Here is a 26,192-nt window from a genome sequence, read left to right on the forward strand (position 1 = left end):
TTCTGCTGAATAAAAGACACACAACAAGAGGAAGAGTCTCCCAAGGAAGAACCACATTCCTCATAATAAAGCAAACAGTTCACAAGTTCTACTGCCCAAGCAGGGAAGTTGGTCTGGGAACCACAAATGTTTATGGGAGACTCTATTCCAAGAAGAGAGCTACAAACTGCTGACAACTTGATAAATAAATGCTAAAATTAGTGTACTGACCAAAAAAAGGAATAATCAATGTTAAAATATTTTGTGGTGGGCTGGACTTTTAGGGTTGTCCAAAAACTAAAAGATAGCTTCTGCCTCACATAGGTTATAGGCTACACAAGAAACATTCGAAAAGCCCAACTAATTCTAATTTCTTTGCCCTCACTGCCTCTCCTCTCTGATGGTATTACTAAGGAAGAAAAAAATAGCAAAATCATGACTGGCTATTGAAAATACTAGCTGTTGCCAAGCTCCACTATCACAGTTTTAAGATGAGATCTGAGAAAGGATGATGTGTGCTAAATCCTAGAGTTAATATGAAATATAGGAAATTTCACTACTTCAATGTGTCAACCCCATTCTGTGTTATCAGTTATAAAAAGAGAAATATTTTTCCTACATTTGGGATCTATAGTATCTATACCCTGCATAGCCAAGAATCATCAGAGAATTACAAAAAGGTAAAAGAACATGTACATTAATTATATGGCTCCATACCTCTGCCTCCATGTAGGAAAAAGGACCCACTGAACAAGGCTTAAAAAGCCAAAGCCAATGGTCAGTCACTTCCGAAAAACACTGGAAGGAAGGAAGGATTGAAAGGAAGGAGAAAAAAAAAACTCTCCTTTGGCCATTCAAAATGAGTATGTCAAGGCAGTCAACTCAAATTGAGAAAAGGTAACCAATATACATTTCTTCCATGAAAGAACAATACAAAAGTCAACCAGTTTAGACAACCCAAACATTACTGCCAAAGAAAGGGAAATACTTCTCCTTTCATGTACTCTCCTATTGCTGGAGTTTTTCTTTCCAGCCTGGTCCCATTGCAGCTTCAGTCCCAAATAAGCACACAAGACACTATATTAATTATAAAAATGTTGGCCAATGTCTAGGGCTTCTTATCAGCTAGCAGTCTTAATTATTAACCCATTTCTATTAATCTAAGTATTTCCACGTGGTCTTATCTTACTGGAGAATGGTCCAGACCTGCTACTCCTTTTGTAACCACATGGCATCTCCCTCTGCCTCTCTTCCCCAGCATGTGCCTCATCTCCTAGTCCTGCCTATCTTCCTGCCTCTGTTGGTGAAACAGTGTTTTATTCATCAACCAATAAGAGAAACATATATACAAGAAGGACATCTCCCATCACTCTCCATATTAAAGACCCAATAATCTATGATCATTATTGCTACCCTCTTGTTATATCCCATTGCTCCAAGTCCATGACCTCCTCAACTGTTGAATTTCCTCCATAGATTAGACTCTAATTGATCACAAATTAATGTTAAGAGTTAATGTTAAGGAGGCTGATAATAGAATTTTGTAGTTAGAATACACTATGAATTATTTAATCATTCCAGATGAGTAACTGAAAGCCTCACAAAGAAAGAGAGAGAGAGATTAAAAGGTTAAGAAATGAAATACTGACACAACCAGGGCCCAAGGATCTTCCAGTGACCACTGTATCTCATGGAAGGTAGACACAATGCTAATACAGAGTCTGGAGACAACACCTGGGCTCTTCAGAGTCACAGTGGACTTAGATGGGCAAAGACACAAGAGCAAAGCAACCGCCATTTCTTTTCATCAGTAGTTACTAAGTTTTATCAAGGGCAAAAATTAAGGGAAGGGAACCTAGGACAATTTGAACAATTCTGAATACAGAAAAGAAAGGCAGAGGCAGGAAAGTAGGGTGCAAAACACCTGCCATCCAAACACCTAGAGCTATATATATATAAATAGTCAGACTAGTACATTTTTAGAGGAGGGGGGAGACATTCAGGATCAAAATATAATATGCTATTAGCATATCAATTCAATTTGTAAGCAAGTCGATATATAATTACATCAGACTTCAAATATTTTCATAAAACCAAATTCAATATAAGACAGAAATTATTTATACACTACCCAACCATGGGTGGATTTCAATAGCACATCCTGAGAAGCTAGCTTCTGCAGATGAATCACTTCTCAGAGTTATGAGGTCTTAAGACACCCCCAGGAAGGCCTGCATGCCATAGGCAGAATCTGCTGATTTAGCACACGGCTGACTCCCACTGTCAGGCAACCACACCAGGCCTGGAGCTAAGAAACAGCATACAGCAATGCTCATCCCTGAAACTCCCGGGAGCAGGAATCAAGCATAATTGTAGCCATCCTCTCTCATGTCACATAATTATGGAAGTGACCTATCCATTTCCCAAGTCAACATTTTGCTACTAAAATTTGTTTTCTCTTTACCAAAAAGGATACTTTTGGAAGATCAGGTTATAAAACTCATGTTACTACCATCTGAGGTAAGAAGAGCCACTAAACTTATTCTTAGTGACAACTAAAACCAGAAGCAATTTACTGTTGCACAATAATGTACAGACTGACAATCCTTGGCTGTGCTTTATATAGATACTTTGTGGTTCCATCACTTTTAAGCTTTAGAAAATGTCCAGCTCTTGAATCTTTACAGCAAGGTCAAATCCAAAGTCATGACATAAAACACTAGCTTCCCAACGTGAAAATGCCGGAAAATGCAGAAAAACGTCAGACTTTCATCAACTCATTCCTTAAGTTAATCCATTACTTTCTAACCTCTTTTTTTTCTCTCATGAATTTGTAATACGGCTCAAAGTGTAAAGCCTGATGACCTGAGTTTGACTCATTGCTACTGACAATTAATAGCTGCTAGGGGAGGACGTTTTCTTTAAGGGTATGGCTGTTAGTACATCCACCATGCTCTAGTGGATGGGCTCATACCTAGGAATATATTGATGACATTAACTGGAGTCACTGGGTTATTCTAAAAAATAAAAACTAAAATGGATTGTTGGGGCCCATGAAAATGGCTTCGATTCATCTTGCCTTAAGGTCATAGAGTTCAAAACTATCCTTGGAAGACCAAGGTTAAAGTCATAAAGACCTAAAGGTCTAAGGTGTGGTTACTACAGGACTGTTGGTCTTGGTCGTGGGTGTCTTACCTAAATAACAAGAGACTTGCTCTGAGTTGTGGTTACTCTTGACCCTTAAGGCCAGATAATGAGAAATTTAGTATAAGTCATGGTTACCAAATGTTTGGAGAATTAAGGAAAAAGGTCTGTTTCTTCTTTGTATCTTGATAAAGAAGTCTTTTGTCATGTTCCCCTTTTTGGTTAGGGTACTTGAGAATGTTGAAGAATAACATTCACTGGATTGCCCTCCTGACTCTATTCTGTGTCTCTCTCTTTCCTCCTTAATATCTTTACCTACAATTTCTTAATCCACACTCCCCCCTTCTCAGGCATGAACAGGCACGAACACGGTTACTACAGACTGGCACTTCAAAGTGGAGCTACGAAAGATGGGACACTACAATAGACAAGAAACTCAGGAATAAGGAGGTAAAAATGGATTTGGGAGAAATTGGGGAAAGACGTTGGTGTGACCATGATCAAATACATTATATAAGATACCCATAAAATTAATATTTTTATTTAGTAGCTTTCCTAAAACTACTGGGACCAGGAACTGTCCTTTAAAATTATGATATCAAGGCAGAAGAAATGTAGAGTAGGGAAGCTAGCCATCAGACACTCCCCACACAAAGGGTCTTCAGTCCATCCTCTGCTTTTGAAGCTGGGGAACTGGGTAATATAGAGTGGCTTCCAGTCTTGGCAATCAGAACGGAAATGGAACAACCTATGTTCTCATAGCTTACCCTACTTAGACCATGACCTAAACAAAAAGGCAGCTTATTTGAGAACACTTTAGGCATAAAGCTATTCCATTGTTTCCTACCTTCTGAATACAAGTTTCTAGGCATGCCACTAGCATTCACGTACAGATAGGACAAAAACCTCCTCAAGATGAGACTAAGTCTAAGGATACGAGATAGTTACACTGAACTTTCTCCCTCCTTCTCCAAATCACAAATGATCAGTTTACCTAAGCCAGATCAGAATCAGCCATAGTCTTATAAACAGCCCACTAGGACTAACAACTCCACAGAGCACTGTGCACTTTCCAGCACTTTTATATGCATCATTTTCTTCTGCAATTGTTCCATTCTGCAAGTAGAGAAGCTGAGAGCCAGAGGCATCTTGGCCAAGGTCACAGATGGTAAACAGTAAGACTGGAAGTTGAACATAGGCCTGCAATTCCATGTTCAGTTTAACAATTTCTACATTCTCCCCACCCAATGTTGCTGATGACTCTAAGCCAAACACAACAAGACCAAAGGACTGACTGAACCCCACCCTCAAAGCAGCTAAGCAATGACTAAAATCCTTGCTGGAACACAGAGCTTCAAGATTGAGGTTTTCCAGGGCATTTTAAGCCCCTGACTATCCTCCAAAAACACAGGGCTGGTCAGATGACCCAAAACAGTATGAGCAAAGCTGGACCTGTCAAGTACATTAGGCTCTGGGTGACATGACCCAGCTGTGCAGGCAGCTCCCTGCAAGGGCACTCCCAAACATTCCAAACCCTGTGAAACTAGGAGGAGAAACTTAAGTGTGCAAGGACCTGGCAAACATAACAGAACTTTCTAGACCACATTTATATTTTTATACCAGGAAGATCATTTCAAATAAAATTCCCCAAAACTTCAAATGTTCTGCCTTCTAAGGATACACTGGGAACTTCCAATGGAAGCTCCCATGGAGAAACAAGTAGGGATTTCAATTTCATTTTTACCATTGGCACTGTATTTTTTTCATAATGTTTTTGAAAACTAAAGTTGGATTTAACAGCTATAAGGTTCATAACCTACACCAAACTATTATCAGAAAGGCTGACATAATGACAACAATGACAAACTAGTAGCACAAGACTATTATTGTTGCTACTATCTACATAGGGTCTCATGCATCCCGGCTTGACTTCAAAACTATTATGTAGCCGAGACTGGCCTGGAATTCCTGATTCTCCTGCCTATAATTCCCAAGCCTAAGATTACAGTTATACATCCCAAGCTCAGCTCAAGAAAAGTATTTTAATCAAAAGTTTTAGAACCACTGTCTAGACATGAGACCTTTGCAATGCACTACAGGATAAAGAAACTTACTTATAAATTATAATTAAACTTCCCTTGACTATAACACAAGAAATAGAGCCACCTTGGAAGAAGTAAAATACATTTAGTACTTACTCTGCTCTAGGAATTTCCACAAATTTTGTTGAGTCTCAATAAAGAAAAATATATTATCCACAACAACAGACCAGGAAATAAGAAGCTATGCATAGTTCATACTGCTGCGGGACTGCCAGGCCTTGGAGTAAAGAGAGCCAAAGGGCAAAGCTGGAGCTACAGATAAGCCTGTAAAAACAGTCACCACTGCACACAACAGAGGAACTGCATTTAGGGAGAGCACACAACAGAGGAACTGCATTTAGGGAGAGTACACAGAAACAGTGCCCATACTCCAGCGGCCCTTTCTACCTAACACCTCGCTTGTGTGCATCACATGCCACCTCTGAGGTATCTAAACATACAGTTCTGTTCCCCACATTGGAAGACGCTAAAACTGGCATGCCATCACAGCCCAGGAGCCAGAAGTTTTCACAAGTACTGATGGGCTACAATTGGCTACCCTCACCTGCCCTCTCTCTAATAACCTTGCATGGGAGGCTACATCAGGGAAATGATTGACTGGAGGGTACAGAATAGTAGTAGTACTACCTGGAGCCTGACGACAGAGCTCCATTTATGTTGACAATGTAAGTTCTTCCACATTTTACTAGTGTTCCCTAACAAAGTCTTCTTGAGTACCTGACATAAGGAAACACAACTGAAACATAATTTTAGTAGCCTAAGTTAACATTTATGGAGCTTTTCCTAGCTCAGACAAAACTATGCCAAAGGCTTTCACACACTACACTGTAGTTAGTCTTTACAATAATCTTCCCTTAGGCTAAGTACCATTTTCATCCTTACTTTAAATAAGGAGAAACTGAGCTTCCTGAGTGCTTAACTTATGAGAGGCCAATGAATTAGAGGGAAAATGTAAAGCTATGGGCCTGTGACTACTAACCACTGTACTATGCCTCCCTCCCACAAACATGCTTAGTGCATTTTCTATTATTACTTTATTATGAGGAAAGTGAAACAAAATATCCAGATACAGGAGGCCAAAACTTGATACAGATTGGCCAATAAAACTAATGGTATTGTAAATTACTATAAACAGGAACAAAAAAAAATCTGTGTTCAAGTCCAGAAATGTCAAATTGACCAATACCTACACACAAACATGCCTGTTATGTAATCAGCTAACTACCCTGAGAACTCAGGGCTGGAGCTCTCATTTTGGTGGATGAGTTTTCTAGTCCAAGTATCTTGAGGATGGGTGGCATTATCAATGGGTCACACCCACTCAGGTCCTAGTCTTCAGTGTCTCTGTGGTCCCTTATGCTCTGTGGCAGTCTGTGTCTGCTGAACATGACAGCAGAGCGAGACCTTTATAGAGATAAAACTGTAGAGCTGAAATATACTTTTTCCTTAGATGACTGGGTAGCCTTTGAAGTAGCAAACCTACCCCTGCATTCCAACACCAAACATTTTCCCCTTGACCTGCAAAGCCGACTTTCTTTTCAGAGCAGTGACACAATAAAGTAAGAATGGCAGCCTTGTGAAACAGAATGGACCACTAAATGACCAAGCTCCAACTGAGTGCCTTCTGCCTGCTCCAAGTTTCACAGAGTGTCTAAGAGCACCAAGCTATGGATAATTGCCTCAGACAGCTATGTGGCTCCACCAAGGACACTCTTCCCGGGCCAGGCCAAGAACTACTCTGCAGAAAGTACCAGCCTCATTTCTGTCAGACTTACTGACAAAAGAAAAGGGCATTTTAAGTATTTTGCCAGGCCTGTCCTAAAATATTTGAAATTAAAATGCTTTCAAGTCCAAGGTATTTTCTTTAACTACGTTTGTGCATAATCCAGAATGTCCAGGGACCAGACAAAGACAATCAACCCAAATTCCTGTTACCTCTGTCAGCAAACAATCTGCCCCATGACTCTGTCAGGAGAGAAAGGAAGAGACTGCTTCTGTTCCATCTGCTCGGCAAACTTTCATCTTCCATGAGGGCTCTCTTAACGTACTTCTGAAGCTGCTTCTGTGTGAGTACACACTGCTACACACTGACTCCACGGTGACATTCTCCCAGAAAGCCTCTGTATCCCTTTGGGCTGCCTGAGGGATAAGAATTTAAAAGAAGTGGAAGGAGTCCTGCCCCCTCTTCCCAGCCCTTCCTTCTCAACAGGCAGCTTCCCTCCAACAGACCTGCTTCAAAAGTCCAGACCCAGTGAGGTCACACATGACCTCACAAACCTCCCACTTAACTCTTTAAAAGCCACAGGAGAGCTAGTAACAGGGAGAAGTAGCAGACATTTTAGCACAATTGGGGCAGTTGCCTTTTAATGGGGGAAAAGATGACCTGTCAGCACTGTTCTGAAATAAGTAACTTCAGCACAGTCTTTTAAAAGAGCACCAAGGTTTTAGAAGTACTGTGTTAAAAAAGGCAGAATTTCTAATAGCCTACATATTCAGACTGAACTAGCCTACAAAACAGATTTAGTACATTTATTTGAGAACTAGTTAAGCCATGTTTGACATATACTTTGGAAGCTGGTGTTTTTCTATTTTCATTCTAACTTTGTTTCTGTTTTTCTGCAATCATATTGTGAAAATATTCATTGTCCTTCTGTTCAAATTCGGCTTTAGTCCGCCAGAAGTGGGCATGTAACACTCACAGCTGTCAGACAAGGGCAACAACTGCCACAAAAGCATCTGTGAGAGAGCAGGGACAAGAGTAATTGAGCAATCTGATCCAGACACAGCTTCCAGACTCAACTAATGGATGCCAGAGTCTCTACCAGAGCTCCTAGAGGGAAAGGGGACTCAGTTGGCTGCAATGTATTCTTTGCCAATTTTTCATTTCACCTAGGCTATTTTGTTGAGATAGGAAGGAGAGGAAGAACTAAGAGTTACTTATAAACAAAAACACATGAAATTACAAACACTCAAAGAAAATGTAGTATGCACTTTCAAGAGAGATTCATCAAAAAAATTATACTTTCCATACATCAATTATTATTCCTAAATATGCACCCAGGCCTAGAGAAACATTCTCATGTTCACACAGGAAGCTGTATGTTATATAATAATAAGTACACACTGAATTATAATAATTCATACAATGATCACTCATATCAATTAGTGTTTTAGGGCTTTAAAGTAAATAAATGCATTTCAAATGTTGAGGGGAAAAGTGATACCACAGGAAACACGGATATCATCCATATACAGTCTAAACACAAGGGAAAAGACGCTACCTAGTGTTCATGGACAGGTGTCCGGCAGGAATGATAAATCAACACCCAGTTGCCCTGCCTCAGGAGGAAAAGAGGTGAGAGGTGGTCCTGAGTCTGTGCTCCAGCTGAGATGTTTGCTCTCCTCAAACAAGGGTCAAACCACAGGCTTGTTATTGTCTGAACTGTTTAGCATGTCTACAGTGTTACCTAACTTGGAGAATATCACCATGTGATACATGGCTTCATTTTTAAGAAAACAGCACCTGTTCAGGATGGAGATTAACAAAGAGGAGAAGCTCTGTTCCCGACTTCCAGCTGCCAAAACCTAAACTTCCCATTGCCAAAATCTAAGCAGTGGCTACTGATTCTACCAAGTCTGTGTCTGTCTGTCTGTCTGTCTCCCCTTACCCTTTTCTATCTTTCCCATCCTGTCCCATACCCCAACAACCAGTTCCACATAGCCACCTCCTTCAAAGCCCACCTCAAAAAGCAGCACTTCAAGAGAGTGTACTGACACCACAATGCAACAACCCTGGCCAGGGGTCTCAGCCTGCCTCTCCCACCCAGGACTAGAGTTATCTGTGAACAGTTGCTCCTTAAGTTCTTCAGTCAACAAAAATTAGTATCCAATGCATTCCCACCACTGCATCAGAGATTCTCTGGGGCCCCAAAATAAGACCTGAGAAATTTATAACCTAGTAGGTGAGATGGAAGCCCTAAAATATGAGAAACCCTAAAAGACCTAAATAATTGCCAGGGAAAATGTACTTCTAAGACTTTGTTTCACAATATAATTCATTCAATACCCCTTCTCTCTATCCCAATGACTATAATATTAATCTTGGCCAAAAAATGCCACAGTGCTCGTGGTAAGCTGGGGTTATTCAAGTATATAAAAACAATAAAAAGAACTGCTATTATAACTCCTTTCAAGTAATCCAAGACTCTTAGAATTATTATTACATACATACAAAATATAGCTCCATCTTAACACAGCCCATTCACATGGGATCGTGGTGATATTTTGTTTATGATCTAACAAATAAAGCTTGCCTGAGGATCAGAGTGCAGAGTTAGCCTCATTAGTTAGCCATAGAGGACAAGCAGTGGTGGCACAACCTTTAATCCCAGCACTCAGGAGACAGAGGCAAAGGGATGGATCTCTGTGAGTTCAATGTCATCCTTATCTACACAAAATTGAATCTGTTTAAAAGAGAAGCAAAGCTCGCACAAAGGTGATCCCAGAAATTGAGATCACATGCCTTTAATCCCAGCACTATGGAAGTGGAGACAGGAGAGATATCGCTGGGCAGAGAGAGGAATATAAGGCAGGAGGAGACAAGAGAGAGATGCAGTCTGAGGATTCATAGAGATGGATACAGGCTAGGTAGCCTATCCAGTGTGTCTGAGGCAGTCAGTCTGAGGATTCATGAAGACAGGATTGCCCATTTAGTCTGAGGTAGAGGTTAGAGGTAATAGCTAGTGGCTGGCTGCTCTTTCAGCTTTCACCCACTAATATCTGATCCTGGTTTTTATTAAGACCAAAGAGAACGCATGCTACATGGGATGACTTTGAGAATATTGTAAAAGCAATTAAAACACTATTATTCCTGACAATAAAAACTTTGAAGGCTCAAAAATTTTTAGTGAATTGTTAACTCATGCCATATTAGTAAGATGTTATCTCAAGTAAGAAAAATCAGAATGAAATGTGAACTTATAAATCCACACACTTCACTATTAAACATATTAATCAGTTTTCCACTACTGTGAAAACAAATTTACCTTGGACCCAGTGGCCACTAAGTGTTTCAGGTGCTGGCTATTCTGAGAGAGAGCTAGTGCCAAGTCAACATAGACTCCTAATCTCTGTTTGCAGAGAATTTATGCCGTCCAAAGGAAGAAAGGAAATTGTGGGGAAAGTAAAAATCTAATTATGCCCATTTGAAATCAGGTTCATGTTTACTCTTGAATAAAATGTCCTCAGATTATTTCATTATTTTACTGTATTGTGTGTGCACATGTACATATTACATGTAATACCTATGAGGCCACACAGGGCATTACCCATGTATGTAGGTCAGAGGAAAGTTTTTTAGAGTGGATTCTCTCCTTCCATCTTTCCATACATTATGGGGTTGAACTCAAATTGCCACCTCTGCAGAACAAATGTCTTTACCAACTAAGTCAGCTCCTCAAGCCCCAAAGAACTATCTCTTCAAAGACAGTCTGTTTCTTCTCTTGTCCTACAACCAAACACCAGTGCAGACTATCTAGTGTTGGTGATATGGCATTAAGGGACCTCTGCTGGTAGAATCTTATCACTTCCTCCAACAGCTAAACATTGCACTGATAGTGCCTTGATCATCCACCATCAGGAAAGCTTCTTCCTGAAGAGGATTGGAACAAATACAGAGAACCAGCAGAATGAGAGACCTTGGAACACTCAGCCGTAAGGCTGTCTTCACCAAATCCCTCCCCTCACAGCTCAGGAAATACTGAGGAAGAGGAAACAAAGAGTCATTTGCTCACCAAAGACTGGAAAATATGAAGTCTTTTTCCTCTCCTGAAAGAGAAGAGTTCCTACTCTGCCTTTTTAAGCACCTCTGCCGCAGAGGGTTCCTTTGTTGGTAGGAAGATGTGCTTAAGCCACATGTGGAGATGGCAAAGCTAATCTATAAGGATCTTGTGAGTGTTCAGAAGCATCTTTAAACCAAGGAAAATACAAATGACCTCTTCTGTCTTTAAAGTGATAGCCTAAAACTCTGCTGGCATTTGCTACCCTTCAGCTAGAAGCCAGGGCAGGCATCTACTTTATCATGGACTCCATCAAGCATCATGCCTTACGCCATTGCTACTGTGTGGGAGAACAGGCTTGGGATTGTTAAGTCATCTGTTGGTACTGTTCCTTAGTTTACTGTGCCTCTGTGTGAGCACTGGTGGATGGATACATGCCTCTTTGCAGATAAATTGGAGGTAATTATAAAAAGCCTGCTTTGAGCTAAAGAAAACCACACCAAAGTGCTTTCTCCAAATTTGCCCAGCATACTCATGTAGGAATCCCGAACAGAATCTGTACAATGCAGAAAGTCACAAGTTCATATTTGTTCAAGAAAGATGCAACTGCATTCTCAGTTTTCCATTAAAAAAAAAACAAACAACAACAACAAAAAAAAAAAAAACCATTGCCTTTGGTTTTTTGAGGAAGTATCTCACGTAGGCCAGGATAGGTGAGCCTTGAACTTATTATGGAGTTGAGGCTAGTCTTAAACTCCTAATCCTCTTGCATGCTAGGATCCTGACATGTACCACCAGGCCTGGCTCTATGTATTTTGTTTGGGAAGATAATTAATTCTGGATTGGAATGGTAAAATCTATTAGATTATAACATAACAATCTCTACCACCAAAACAACAACAACAAAAGTCTTGTACTGAGGAGCTGTTAGAGGATTTCAACCAAACAAAATGTTAACTATTCAAATTTTTCATTTAAAACCATGACTTCTTATCAGAACTTCTACCTCCACACCTTTATCATTTGAAGTTGTATTCTGATAAAAGACACCCAAGAAGTCATCATCTCAACCCTCACACCAAACTCTGCAAAGCCCTTGTAAATACATTTTGTATTAAGAATTAACGATACACAATGAACACCCAGGTTCTCCTATGTATATCCATCCTAACTTATCCCTCTCCCTTCGAAAACTGTAAATCACTAATGGTAATTCCATGGTCTCTCCAGGGCCCTTCAATCCTCCATTCCATCAGCCCTTCATTAATGGCTAATCATTGCACTTCTCAATGTAACAAGTTTACAGTGAGCTTGCCAGATGACTCCAACAAACACTGATTCTGCCCTCAACTGGATATAACAGCTTCTGCATTCAAGGAGTTACCCATGCTTGAAATTTAAAATCACTTTAGCCCAACCCACCTACCACATATTGAAACACTGACCCAATCTTTGTGTATTTTTTTCTTTATCTAGATTTTTCTTATCTATTTTCCTATCTTCTGACAATTACTCAGACCATTGTGTAAACCTTGAACAGATTAAAACTAAACTCATCGAACTCATACACCAAAATTAAATTGGTTGGTAGGATTATTTCTACTTTACCAACAAGGAATCAGTTTCCACAAATGAAAAGAGCTGACCAAGATGAAATAGCCCATAATCTCCACGAGTTTATGTCCCATCCACCCCACCCTGCCCCCCTTAGTGGATAATGCTTTGTATAGGAAAGTGATTTTAGAGGAAGCCTCTGAATGCTCAGGGCAGGGAAGTCTGAAGATCTCACTCCCTGATCTAAGCATCTGGTACTATTAGCCACTTGATTGTCCTTTCTTAATTTCCTTTTGCTTCATCTCATTTGTTACTTCTTCCCTGACAGTAGTTGCTATTAATTTCATCTTCCACTTAAGGGAGATTCCTAGACTTTATGAACAAAACATACTCACACCTACTAAATAACTAACAATACACACATCCCCTACTAAATAAGATTTAGAATTAGGTTTGACTGACTGTGAACTTTACAGAAACCCTAAAGTGGTAAAATAATACATAACTTCACCACTACAACCACTGGGAAGATTAGGAAGAAAAAAATGAGAACCTCTTTTTCTGAAAGAAAAAAAAAAAAACAAAAAACTTTAGAGCATTAAAAAAAAACTGTAAGAGATTACTGGTGTCACATCCACCCACCACTAACCCAAGAGGCAGCTGAGAACCCTACCCCTAATGACCAAATTCGAAGTTCAGAGTTCCATAACTTCCCAAGACACTTAATAAAAATAAAATTTTACTCGATTGACAGCTAAACTAACACCACACCACATTAAACTTTACTCTTTCTTTAATAATGATGTATATGAAGATACCTTTCTGTTTCTAAATTGGGATGCTAACTTTTTAAAATTACACTTTAACTAATGTCTTTATCACTGCTACTTCAAGTCACATCTTCCCAAGCAGGAAGACACTAAGGAAATAAAAAGGCTTCAGAAAAAATAGTATAGCATTCCAGTTGAGAGGAAGGAGGAAGAAAGACAAGAATAAGGCAAAACCCCCACAAATATCTTCAGGGTACTGAACAGTAAAGCACTTCCCTCAGGCACACCAGCTGCTCACAGATGTAATTCACCTCTTCTGCCGAACTCCTATCCTGAGAGGAAATCTAAGAAGCTGAGATGTAAAACGTATTTTTCACACTACAAAGCATATTTTAAAGGCAGATTCTCATAGTTGAGAGAAGCAGAAACGAAGTTGCTGACAGATTCCTGTATTTGCTATCTCTCCTTGCCTCTGTCCAAACTGGAGCTCAACAGAAAAGGACATTATTCACCATGGCTTTTGGTGACAATGACATTTGTGTCTTGCAGCCTTCAGGTCAGATAGAACTTACTGGTTGGAGTTGTGGTCATCAGCTGATAGGCCTGCGAGATGGAAACACCCAGACACAAAGGAACCCATGGGGATATGAGTGACTGTAGTCTCTAATTATCCTTTCTAATTCTGGAGCCATGTGACTGGACTTCACACAGCACTGCTGAACCCTGGGGCCCTGAGGCACCCAGCTGGACCACTAAGGGTAGGGATGCTACTCTTTGCTCCTTCATTAAAGTATTGCATTATGTAGCAGGGTGAGGTGAGCTATTTCCTGCTGACAGGCAGCACAAGCCAGCAGACACAGAATCCTGGATGAATTTAACTATTCCTTTCATAGCTGGATCCAGGATCTCAGCAGACGTCTTTATTTATATATAATACTTTAAAATACATATAGTAAGATAAGTCTCAAATAATGAACCTTCCCAACTAAATTCTGGAATAGGAGAGATCTAAGGAATTCTCTTCTTTGATATATGTGGGAGGGTAGCAGGGAAATGCAAACTCCTCCTGGCTACCAAAATTGGAAGAGGAAAGCAAGTTTTGTTACAGTGACCACTCCCAAACAATTCACCTAACATACACACACACACACACACACACACACACACACACACACACACACACACATGCTCATGCACTCACACCACTGCCACAACCACAACCAACACTAACAACAACAAAAAACAGTAGCTAATGCATTTGGAACTAAGCTCTTGAAGATAGATGAATTCAGACATCTGTCTGTATGGAAAGAAAAGAGAATACAGAAGAAATAATTGTCATAGAAAAATGATGATTACATAAAAGACCTAGAAGTACAGGATAGTGAAAACACTCTTCTGGGAGTTAAGCAGCTTGAAATCAGGAACAGTATCTGTCACTACCAAGTCACATGGCTTTGGGTAATTCCCCCAGCCAAACTAGGACAGTGATTTGTTGTTGTTGTTGTTGTTGTTATAAATCGTTTTATAAGGTCCCTTTCAAGTTGTAAAACTTTCTATACCTATAACTACCTAATACCTTGAGCCAACTCTCAAAAAACACTAAAGGAAGTGCCCCATCAAGCTAGTCTCTCCAAGACATGGCAGTGCACATGGAAGGGAGGAATGACCTTGTCAGGGGTCCTGTAATAGGAATCTCCTCAAGATAATTCTTTCTGCAGGAGGATTTGGTCTTTTTACCATAGGCAGGTGACATGGCTGAGATTTTACCTCACCCCAACCAATACCATCATGTAATCCAACATGGTAAAACATAATGAGCTATGCCAGCATTCTAAGGACCTAACTCTGCCCATACTAAGGATTGGGGCCTGTGCTTGCTAATTTTATGTCTACTTGACACAAGCTGGAGTTGATAAAATGCCTCCCTAAGATCTGGCAGTAGGGCATTTTCTTAAGTAGTGATTGATGGGGGAGAGCCTAGTTCATTGTGGGAGGTACCATTCCTGGGTTGGTGGTCCTGGGTTCTCTAAGAAAGCAGGCTGAGCAAGCCAAGGGGAGCAAGCCAGTAAGCAGCACCCCGCCATGATCTCTACATCAACTCCTGCCTCCAGGTTCCTGCTTTGCTTCAGTCCCTACCTTTGCTTTTGATGACAAACTCTTACATGGAACTGTGGGTGAAATAAACCCTTTCTTCCACAAGTTGCTTTTAGTCATGGTGTCTCATCACTGCAAAAGTAACCCTAATTAAGACAGCACCCATGCTGCCAAATGATTGTTATGTCTTCCGTGTCTAGGTACAGAGGCTACACATAAATAACCCTTTCATTCACCTCTTCTATGCTGCTCATGGGCTGTAACAACTTACCTTCATGGATACCTTTCCTGTGACTTCTGTGGTAGAGGGAACAACCAGAACCACCTTAGCTCTTGACCTGATTTTGTCTACAATATAAACAACTTCTATAGGACCCAGAAAGTTGAGTTGGAGATAGAGTGAATTCTTTTACATACATGTTCTACAGCATCTTTTCAAAATTTACACTCATAAGAGATGATGATATTGAGAGAGACACTTCTCTCCAGAACAACATGGCCAGAGACACTTCAGGAACACTCTGCTCATAGGCACACTCCTCTTCTAGGAATGCTTGCTCTCAAAAATCTCCTTTCTTTGGAGGCACTCTTCTCTCAGTGACACATCCCTGGAGACATCCTTCTCTCAGGGGTGGCCCTCTTAGAGGTAACCCTCTTCATGATACAGAAAGTCTAAACTTGGCAGCTAGACCCTGTGCTAGGTGCTTTCAGCTATATTAACCCTTTAATACTCATAGCTATTCAGTGTTCAGGGTATCATAATCCCTATTTTGAAAATAAAATTAAACCAGGTTTCAGAATGAATAAACATACCAGGCCAAAACCTTGTACTTTTGAGATCTTGTGTACTTTCCCAAGCCAATCATTCCCTGTTTCCCAGAGAGACACAACTGCAGTATTGATCTTTCACCTCACCATGACCCAAGTCAACCACTCCTTCTTTCACAGGGAGACACAAGGACAGTATTGAAAGGTGCTGGCTCTGAGTTTGTCCCTCCAAAGGACCATGCCTTCAACACAGGGCAGACTGTGGGAAGACAGCTTTACTAGAAACCTGCACAGAATCTTAAAGAGAAAAAAGCACTTACATTTTTCATATACCTTCAAAATACTTGTCCTCATTTAACCTTCCCTACACTACTACCTCAAGATACAAATATAGAAAACACATTCCAAATCTAAATTCATGAAACTTACAAAGTTTAGCTTTCCCTTTCTGCTGACAGAGATGCTAAACGGCAGACAGAGAAACTGAGATGTACAAAAATAGGTGAAATGATGAATACCCTTAAGTAGGATGACAGATGACAAGTATGGAACCTGTACCCTACCTAAGTTGTTATGTTAACTCAAGGTGGACGGCAGTGTTAAAACAGAGGGAGCAAATACCTTGCCAGTGTGAGACTAAAGGCTATTTCTAGAGCACCAGCCACTGTCTACAGTGCTGCAGCATCAGGGCTAACTCGTACTCACTACAACTACTGTCTCAGTATCCATTCACATATAGTAACCCAGAAAAGGCACACAGCTTGCCAACTTGACAAACCACTAGAGTATAAGTGTCATTCCCTTGAATCCCAAACTTTCATTTACTCACACCATTTGCTTACATCCACTGAAACTTGCCAAACCCATTTAAAATATACCCTTTCCTTGGATTTCCCAAAGAGAGATTACTTCCAACAAAAGAAAAAAGTAATTAATGAGAATGGCACTGCTACCTTCCCCAGAAGGTAATCTCTTGAGGGCCTTTTGTGTAGATCGAGGTGGCAGAGTCGTGTAGTCCATTGATGATCCCTGTAGAGTAGCCCATCATTATCCCACCATCTGCTGACACGCTCAGAACATCCTGATGTCCTTCCACAGAGGTCCTCTCCAAGAACTGACCACCTTCCCTGATGCGCTGCTGGATCATGGGAGTCAGCGGCATCTCAAAGCTAAAGTAGCTATCAGGTTCTGAGTATAGAGTCTCCAATGACTCTGCACTGTAGTACAGGGAGGTGTTGTCCAAAATGGTTTCAAACTGGCTGCTGTACACATCTGTGGAGTCCTCTGTGTATCCGGTCCCAAGAATGTCATCATCTCCTCCCCGCAGGTGCTCCTCTTGTTCGAGAAACCTGGAAAATGAGCAAAAGGTAACATTTTCAATATCGAGTCACTTTTTCTTTTCAATTTCCTGCCTTCAACCAACCATATTTTTTAAAAAAGGAGTGATGTATAAATGCAATTTTTATATCCACCAAACTTAGGCTTAATAGTGTATTTGGGAAGAAAGATATGAAGCCTACTTAGGTGAAAATATTCTCTCTAGATTATTTTGTGTGTGAGAGTGTTTTGCCTAAATGTATGTGTGTGCCACATACATTCTTGAAGCCCACAGAATTTAGAAAGGGGTATGAGATCCCCTGAACCTGGAGTTGTGAGCCCCTGTGTGAGCACTGGGAATTGAACCTTCTCTACAAGAACAACAAGTGCTCTTAACTACTAAGTTAAATCTCCAACCCAAGGTTAAAATATTCTTAGTACACATGTCACTAATCTATAACAATTTAATAAAGTTTCAGACTATTTTCCTACATCCTCTAACAGTGCATATTTAAAAGAAAAAAAATTCTTTTCAACCAGCCATATCCAGATCATACAACTATCATCATTAATCACAAGAGAAGCACATAAATATCATGCAAACTTGATACAGTAAATGATCAGTAAAAATGCACTGAACTCTCACTGGCTATTAATAATACTTCCTGATTTAAGTGAGACCAGATGTTCTCTGGTGAGAATCCAGCTGCTGCCCTCTGCTGACAGAAAGTAGAACTGCAGAGACTTCAGGTTTGCAGTGGAGAGTACTAAGAAAACTTTTAAAAGGCTAACAACAACTGTGCTCTTCCCTGGAGAGGACTATTTCTCTGGATCTCAGTATTCCTTAGCTGCCTTCAATCCTTTGGGTAGGGTTAAGGTCTCCTGGGCTTTTCCACGTCTGCTCCTATGCACATTAACTTGTCTACCGTTGTCCTTGTGCAGCTCATGTTTACACGGTCAGGATCTGGAGATTTTATGAGTGCAGCTTGACATTCCTACCAATGAGTTATCCAATATCATATGGTCAACCCTGAAGACATTCATGCAAGTAACATTATACAGACTAAGAAGGTCGCATTTATGGATTTAGGAAAATATGTGTATATTTCATACATGTATGTAACATATTTGCATGTAACAACAATTTAAAAAACAGAGACTGAATTTCAAAGAGAGCACAGAAGGGTATATGGGAGGGTTTGGAGAAGGGAAAGAGAAATGGAGAATAATTATCTTTAAAAAGGAATTTTTAAAAAGCTGATAAACATGGCAAAATCATAAAAAGCTAGATATGACTTAGACATGAATATGAAAGAGTAGGGCATCAATGGTGTACAGATGTTAAGAATGAATATCCAGCATGGTCTTCAAATATTAAGATGAACGTTCAGAACCCTGTCTCTAAAAACCGAAAAAGAAACAAAAAAAGATGAACATTCAGACAACTTAGGTAAGTCAGTGGTCAGAGCGGTAAGTCAAAATTAAACATGGAACTGGTTTACTGCAGTGTGGTCTACTTGCTACATAATTTTAGGTGACTTACTTGACTTCTCTGCACCTCTGGTTCCCATGACTAGGAAATAAAGGAGAAATAAGAAGTATCTATTAAATGTCTCATAAATGATTCCTACACATTACCAGAATCCACATGCAATGGTATGTATGACTGTCCTTGTTGGTATTAACTTACTGTCATCCTACTGTGTACCAAATAATTTTCTGGGATGACAACTCTTACAGCTTTTTCATTGGGCTTAAATGAAAAAAAAAAAAAAAAAAGATCCTGTACAGACCTCAATCCCCATTTTCTGTCTGGCCAGCTACCTGGGTTCTCAGGTATCATTTAATTAATGTGTTTACAGAAAGATTTTATCCAAGCTGCCACCTGAATTAGCCTCTTTCTTGCCATTCAAGTTTATCTTTCCAGTGGATCTCTGTTCTTTCCTTCACAGCACCTAGTTAGTGTTTATGTGGTGAATTTGTACATTTAGCACTAAAGTCCATAGATCAGGGGTCTCAGGTACTTTCCCCACTCTTTTATGTCTAGCAACTAACAGGGTCAGGGACACAACAAGCAACTTGAGAACATTTCTAGAAAAAAAAAAGGGGGGAAAGCGGTGGAAGCAATGAATTACTAGTCTGAATAGCAGTAAAAGTGCACATTTCAGAGTGATATATAGATAAGAGCCATATGTTAAGGCTACTTTTGAAAAGAATCTAGGGATTTTCTGATCCTGATAGTCACCCAAAAGAAACATCATCTTAAATGTGTCAATGCAGAGGAACACACACACACACACACACACACACACACACACACACACACACACACACACACACACTCCTTTAGTCTTGACATATTTTTAGCATATAAACTAGTGGTTCTCAACCTTTCTAATGCTGTGACCCCTTAATTTCCTTTCTCATTTGTGGTGACCCCTCCAACCATAAAATTATTTCCATAGGTATTTTGCTACTGTTATGAAATCATAATGTGAATGTCTGTGTTTTACAATGGTCATAGGTGACCCCTGTGAAAGGGTCATTCAACCCCCAAACAGGTCATGATCCACAGGTTGAGAAATACTGATATTCATTTGTGAATACCACAGAAGAAGTGAATTGTAGTCTAATATACCTGTGACCTCCTGAGACGTCCTTTCAAGCCCAAGAGAAATGCATGGCACAAACCTCTATGTCAGTATAGGAAAATAGGCTGCACTATAAACTGGATGTATGCACCGTTTGCACTCAAAGGAAGGCCACAGATGGACTGTGCTGATTACATGAGACAAGTCAATAGGTTTTAATCTTTCATGTCAAAAACACATTTGCAAGGTTGACTGATCACAGTCTCTTTAGCCTTGCTCCCCTGATCCTTGTCTAAAAGACCTCTTTATTACATGATGACTTTTCTGTCTAAAAACTGTAATCTAAGAAAAGCCTAGATTATAATAATTTCTCTTCCATTCTGTGACAATATGAACAATAAGTATGGCAGCCCTCCCATTTATGCATAGGGATAAATTGCCATTGGTATGAAACCAAAGACTATAACAACTCCTAAATACATCATTCCTATACCTATGATAAAGTTACTGTATGTTAGCCACAGTAAGCATACAAATGGAACAACTGTAACAATACACTGTAATAAAACTTACATAAAACATGAATTATTTATTTCTAGAATTCTCCATTTAATATTTTGAACATCATAGTTGACTCCAGGTAAATGGAATAAACCTTATAAAGCACACTGGCTGTTAAGGTGAGACTATGGACCTGTGTGGACAGTTCCCACATCAAGCCAGGACAGCAATGATCTATAACATGTTCCAGCATCACAAATAGCGTGACAACTTTAGAGCTCACCTTTCTTTATCTCCCTGAAGATCAAGGTTTTCCTCAAGGTGTTCTTTGCTTTCCCTCAGGAAGACTTCATCCTCTCCACTCTCACCAAGAGGAACAGGGGACAATGTTCCTAAGCTCACGCCAGGCTTCGCTGAAGGAACTTTCCAGGTTTCATCCCAAACACTCCCAGTCAAATTAACAGAATTGCTGCACAAACCAGCAGCTGAGCTGTAATGGCTTGGCCCTTTGGCAAAGCCCTTGCTGACAGGAGAGGCTGTCCTTGCTGGTGATGTCTCAACGTCTATAGGATGCTGGCTCTCTGCCTTCTCTCCTGTCCACAATATCTCTACTCCTTGAAACTCTACATGTTTGATCCGGCCTTGCCGTCCCATGAAGCCACCCGAATCACATCCTCTAGGGTGCTCTCTTCCAAGGTCAGACCTCTGATCTTTCAAAACACCAGCTCTGTCCACAGGGTTATGGCTCCCTATTGAGGTCCGCAGGGACGACACAGGGCACACTGGCTCCTGTACACAGAGAGGCCCTTGTCTCCTGTAATTGGTTATCTGGGACAGTTCTGCCTGAGCTTCTTCTGGTAAGAGTGCAGTCAGATCCTCCTGGATGTTCAAAGAAAAATTTCTGTCTGTTGATACTTCCACTGAAAGAGGTAAGTCTGGTGATTCTCTGCCAGCAGGGAATGTTCTATGGGTTCTCTGTGGCTTATGGCCGGCAGTACTCAGCTCTTTATTCACTGGCTGAACTGAAAATTTAGCATCTTTGTCCAGTACCTTTGTAGCCTGAAATGTTCCTGAGGCTATTCTGGCTTCTGTAGCTTTCAGAGCAGAAATTAAAGAGTCAATGGGTTGTAAACTTTGTTCCTGAGGGTGACACTGAGAGGCATCGTTTGGTCCTTCTGTAACACTGCTGAGCATAGAGTCTTGTCCAGCAAGAAGGTGGACTGCCTGCTGCTCTAGTGGGCGGCATGGCAGAGACTTTGTGTCAAAGTCTAGAGAGGCTCTTAGGCCTTCTCCTCCTTCTTCCATGGTCCCATATTCTGGAAATTCATTTGTGACAGTTGGTGGGAGTAAAGTGCTTCCTCCATGATCACCTAAGAACGGAACAGAATGGAAACATGACATTGGGGTCTACTGTGTATTAAGAAATACCAGACATGCTAGGTTCTCAATAATATTTGTTTACTCTTTCCTTCCACCCCACCCTGTAACACACACTTTTTACAATCTTGCAGCGGTCCCTTCTACTCAGCCTACATGTTCATCACACACAAGTTTAACCCTCATACACAGGGAATCCCAGAAATGGGACTGCAGTGACCCAGTTCCTTCATATGTACAAATATTAAAACTCTGGTATCATTATCCAAATACCACCAGTGAAAGAATAAATACTGATGTGGAGTAGAACACCAAGTCTTACAAAACATACCATGACCATGAAATCTCAGACTGGACCTCAGAAAAGACAAGATTTACTTCAAGTCAGTAAACATTTTCCAGCTGGACTGTCTGTTCCTCCCCATCATATTCTAGGGAGGAGGCATTTTTTAAAATTCCTTGAAGAGTGACAGGAGTGACAGCGAAGTCAAAATGTAAGAGGGAACACAATGTTTGGCAAGGCCTCTGGGATTTCAACTATGTATAACTATTTTGCATTTTATTTATTTTCTTAATTGAAAAATAAAAGCTACATATATTTTTCAAGGTAATTTGATGTACATCTATATCATTGTGGAATGACGAAATTAACCTGAGAAGCTTATGTTAATTACCTCACATACTTAGTATATATTTATTTAATGTTAAAAATACTTAAAATTTAGTCTTTGAGTAATTTCAAGTAGCCATTATTAACTATAGTCACTATAATGTGAAACAGACATCTTGAATTGTGTGGCCACGGATATCTTCCCAGTCCCCCTGTCTCCAGCCTGGTGACCACCATTCTACCTTCTGTTCCTGAGTGCAACAATTTTGAGAGTCACATTTAAGGTTGCCAACTGCATAAAATTTACTTACATTGTGTGACGAATTACAGTATATAAAGCAAAAGAAACAATATTTAATTGACATGTATTATAACCAATCAAATTTACATTTCCCTATTAAAATGAGACCCAATACCAGTCAGTGAGACCTGAGAATAAGGGAAGTTCTGATAAACAAAACTTTTGTTTTTCTTTGTAATTTTTTTATTTAGAAACAATCTTACATATCAATCCCAGTTCCCTCTCCCTCCTATCCTCCCATGCTCCCCATGTAACCCACCCATCCACTCCCCAGGGAGAGTGAGGCCCTCCATGGGGGATGATCATATCATTTGAAGCAGGGCCTAGGCCCTTCCCCATGTATCCAGGCTGAGAGAGTATCCCTCCATGGAGAATGGGCTCCCAAAGTCCATTTGTGCACTAGGGATAAATACTGGTTCCACTGTTAGACCTTTAATGAAAGTTTTTTTGTTTTTTTGTTTGTTTGTTTGTTTTTTGTTTTTTTTTAATGGATCAGTAGCCATCCTCCCTTTGAACATGGTTTTTGTTACTGAATCAGGAAAACCCTCACCTATAGTGTACTAACTTCTATTTTATGAAAGAACTTTCATTGCTTATGAACCGCTGCAGAGCTATAGGTTTCCTCTTCAGGGAACAGGCAATAAATGTCTGAATATATACACACAAGTAGCATGAAAGACATGGCTGGAGACATCAACACAACGGAGTAACTTGAAAGCATGTATTAATATACTATTCCTCAGATACTAAAATTTGGTCAATAGTAATAGTATATCTGAGCATATATGTTGTTTTGTACTATACTTTGAATAATTTGAAATCTACTTTCAACATTAAATTTGAATCAAATATTATATAATCTTGGACACAACCTTGAAGTATTTACAAGTTCTCTTGATAGAACTAGAAGATATAGTTCCGTAACTCTAAAAGGAAGCAACTTTTCAAACCTTGGTTTTGAAAAGGAAGCTGAACAATTGAAATCCCTTCCCCTTGGAAATATATTGACACTTGAGTTTTTTTCAATAAAGAATGTAGGTGCCTGCCTTTAAGTATTTATGTTTATACCCAAAGTCAAATGTTACCCCCAGCCCTAATCCAGAGAATCCTCTGTGTGCATGAACAGAAATAAATGGAACATGGCTGCTCAAGGTGCTGAGAAGTGACAGTTGATTGCTTAGCCCTAAACAGGACATTTAAACCACCCCCTCTAAGGTTCAGGGATCATTGCAAAAGAGAAAGAATGAACACAGGAGCCAAAAGATAGGAAACGGGGCTATGAACTGCTACCTTCTGGGCTCCTCATAATCTCACTATAGCTGTGCCTGTCTGCAATAGGCTTGCACAAGGCTGGGCCCATAACTAGTCAATCATGGATCAGGGAAAGGCCTTCTGGGTCTACCCCTGCCTGCTGAGCTATTGGCTACTAACTGATTCTGGGACAGGGGCAGTCACTGTCTTCAGTTGTAGACCCAATGAGGAGCCTACCAGGCTCCAACAGATAGTTCCAACCCATGGTCACACAAATGATCCTGGTTACGCTCAATGGATATCAAAACAACAACAACAAATTAAGTCCTGAACATGGAAAAGGGACCCGTGAGGAGGAAGGAGGAATGATGGGGTAGGAGACTGATTACAAGGTGGGGGTTACAATAATCAGAATGCACGTTATGCATGGATGAAACTGTCAGAGAACAAGTTCAATGAACATTATCAATTTTAGCCAAACATGACAGCACAAGCCTTAAATTCCCCAGAATGCAGGAGGCAGAAGCAGATAATCACAGTGAGTTCAAGGTCTGCCTGGTCTTCATAGCAGGTCCCAGGGCAGCCAGGAAAACATAGTAGACTTTGTCTTCAACAAATAAATAAATGTTATATTTTTAAAAAATAATGTGGTAAGACTTTGATTTTTCCCTTTTACTATTAAGTAGTCTTAAATATACTCACAAAATTATGCAATGATCAATTGCTACTTTCTCATTACCCCCAAAATAAATCCTATATGAATTACCAATCACTTTTCACGGTGCTCTCTCCTCTGTCAACTAGACATAGGTATTCTGAACACTGCATACAAGGACATTCATACAATAAATGGCATTTTCTTCTCATTTATGCCCAGAAACGCTGTGTTCAGGATGATTCAAGTTGAAATATGAGTCAAAATATTATCACACTTTTCCATCCAATTTTATTTAGTTACACAGAATAACAAATTTCCTTTATTCACTCATTAACTAATAAATATTTGGGAGTTGCTTCCTTTTGGCTATTATATGTAACAAATCTGTATATAAACTTCTGTATTGACATATACTTTAAGCTCTCATGGAGAAGAGTGGAATCTTGTGGTCAGCTGGCGAATGTATGTGTAACGTTTAAGAAAGTGTGGAAGGGCTTTCCAGAGCCATTGTATGCCATTGCTTTGCTAGTGTCGAGGGGTCCACTAGTGTCCCTGTTTGACCATGGGTAACCCCCTACAAGGTATAAAGTGGTATTTCACCACATTTCTGATTATTGCTCTGTCAACTCATGATATGGAACATCTTGCCATGTGTTTGCCATTTTTATGTCTTCTTTAAAGACTTGTCAGATCTTTTATCCATTTTATAATTGGGTTGTGTCCTTTTATTATTTAATTATAAAATTCTTATGTCCTTTCTATTATTTAATTACAAAAATTCTTATAAACATCTTATGAGTTGTCTTTTTGCTTGATTGGCAGCATCTTTTGAGTTACAAAACTTTATAATTTTGATTAAGGTCTAACTTACTTGTTTTTCTTTGGTTGCTTATCTTTTTCTTATATGTAAGAAAAAAATCACTATTTTATCCAAGGTTAAAAATATATATTCCCATTTTATTTTAATAGCTTTTATAGGGTTAGCCATTCTAATGTTTGTGTATAATATGAAATAGAGATTCAAGTTCATTCTGTCGCACTTGGATGTCTACTTATCTCAGCGCTATTTGTTGAAGACACTATTCTTCCTACTCATGTAATAGCCTTGCTACCTTTGTGACTACTCAACTGGCGGACACTGTAAAGTTTCATTGTAACTCTGAATTCCATTCCATTCCATCACAATGAGCTGGATCTTCATGCCAGCATACTTCCGTCTTGACCACTGCTGCTCTGCAATGGGTAAAGTGTGGAACTGGGAGAGTCTCCCAACTCTGCTCCCCTCCTCCAGATTATTCTGGCCACTCTGGTTTCCTTATACTTCCTATATGAATTTTAGGATCAACCTACCAGACAGCTGGGATTTTTTTAACAAGAACCGCAAATATTCTAGAG

General features: G+C 39.9%; 1 protein-coding gene across 11 annotated transcripts in view; it reads right to left on the reverse strand.

Annotated features, from left to right (window-relative positions):
• The window catches only part of Psd3 (pleckstrin and Sec7 domain containing 3), a 520,985-nt gene that overhangs the window by 254,873 nt on the left and 239,920 nt on the right, over window positions 1-26,192 (reverse strand). For 10 of the 11 annotated variants that reach the window (XM_027388898.2, XM_035451484.1, XM_027388902.2 and 7 more), the window contains 3 exons: window positions 20,884-21,970; window positions 19,052-19,081; window positions 17,145-17,540 (listed from right to left, as the gene is read on the reverse strand). In XM_027388898.2, the coding sequence (XP_027244699.1) occupies window positions 17,145-17,540; window positions 19,052-19,081; window positions 20,884-21,970 (1,513 nt within the window). The remainder of the gene's footprint in view (window positions 1-17,144; window positions 17,541-19,051; window positions 19,082-20,883; window positions 21,971-26,192) is intronic. The other variant, XM_027388901.2, reaches the window with a different exon arrangement.

Source organism: Cricetulus griseus (assembly GCF_003668045.3).
Source record: "Cricetulus griseus strain 17A/GY chromosome 1 unlocalized genomic scaffold, alternate assembly CriGri-PICRH-1.0 chr1_0, whole genome shotgun sequence".
Taxonomy (NCBI): Eukaryota; Metazoa; Chordata; class Mammalia; order Rodentia; family Cricetidae; genus Cricetulus; species Cricetulus griseus.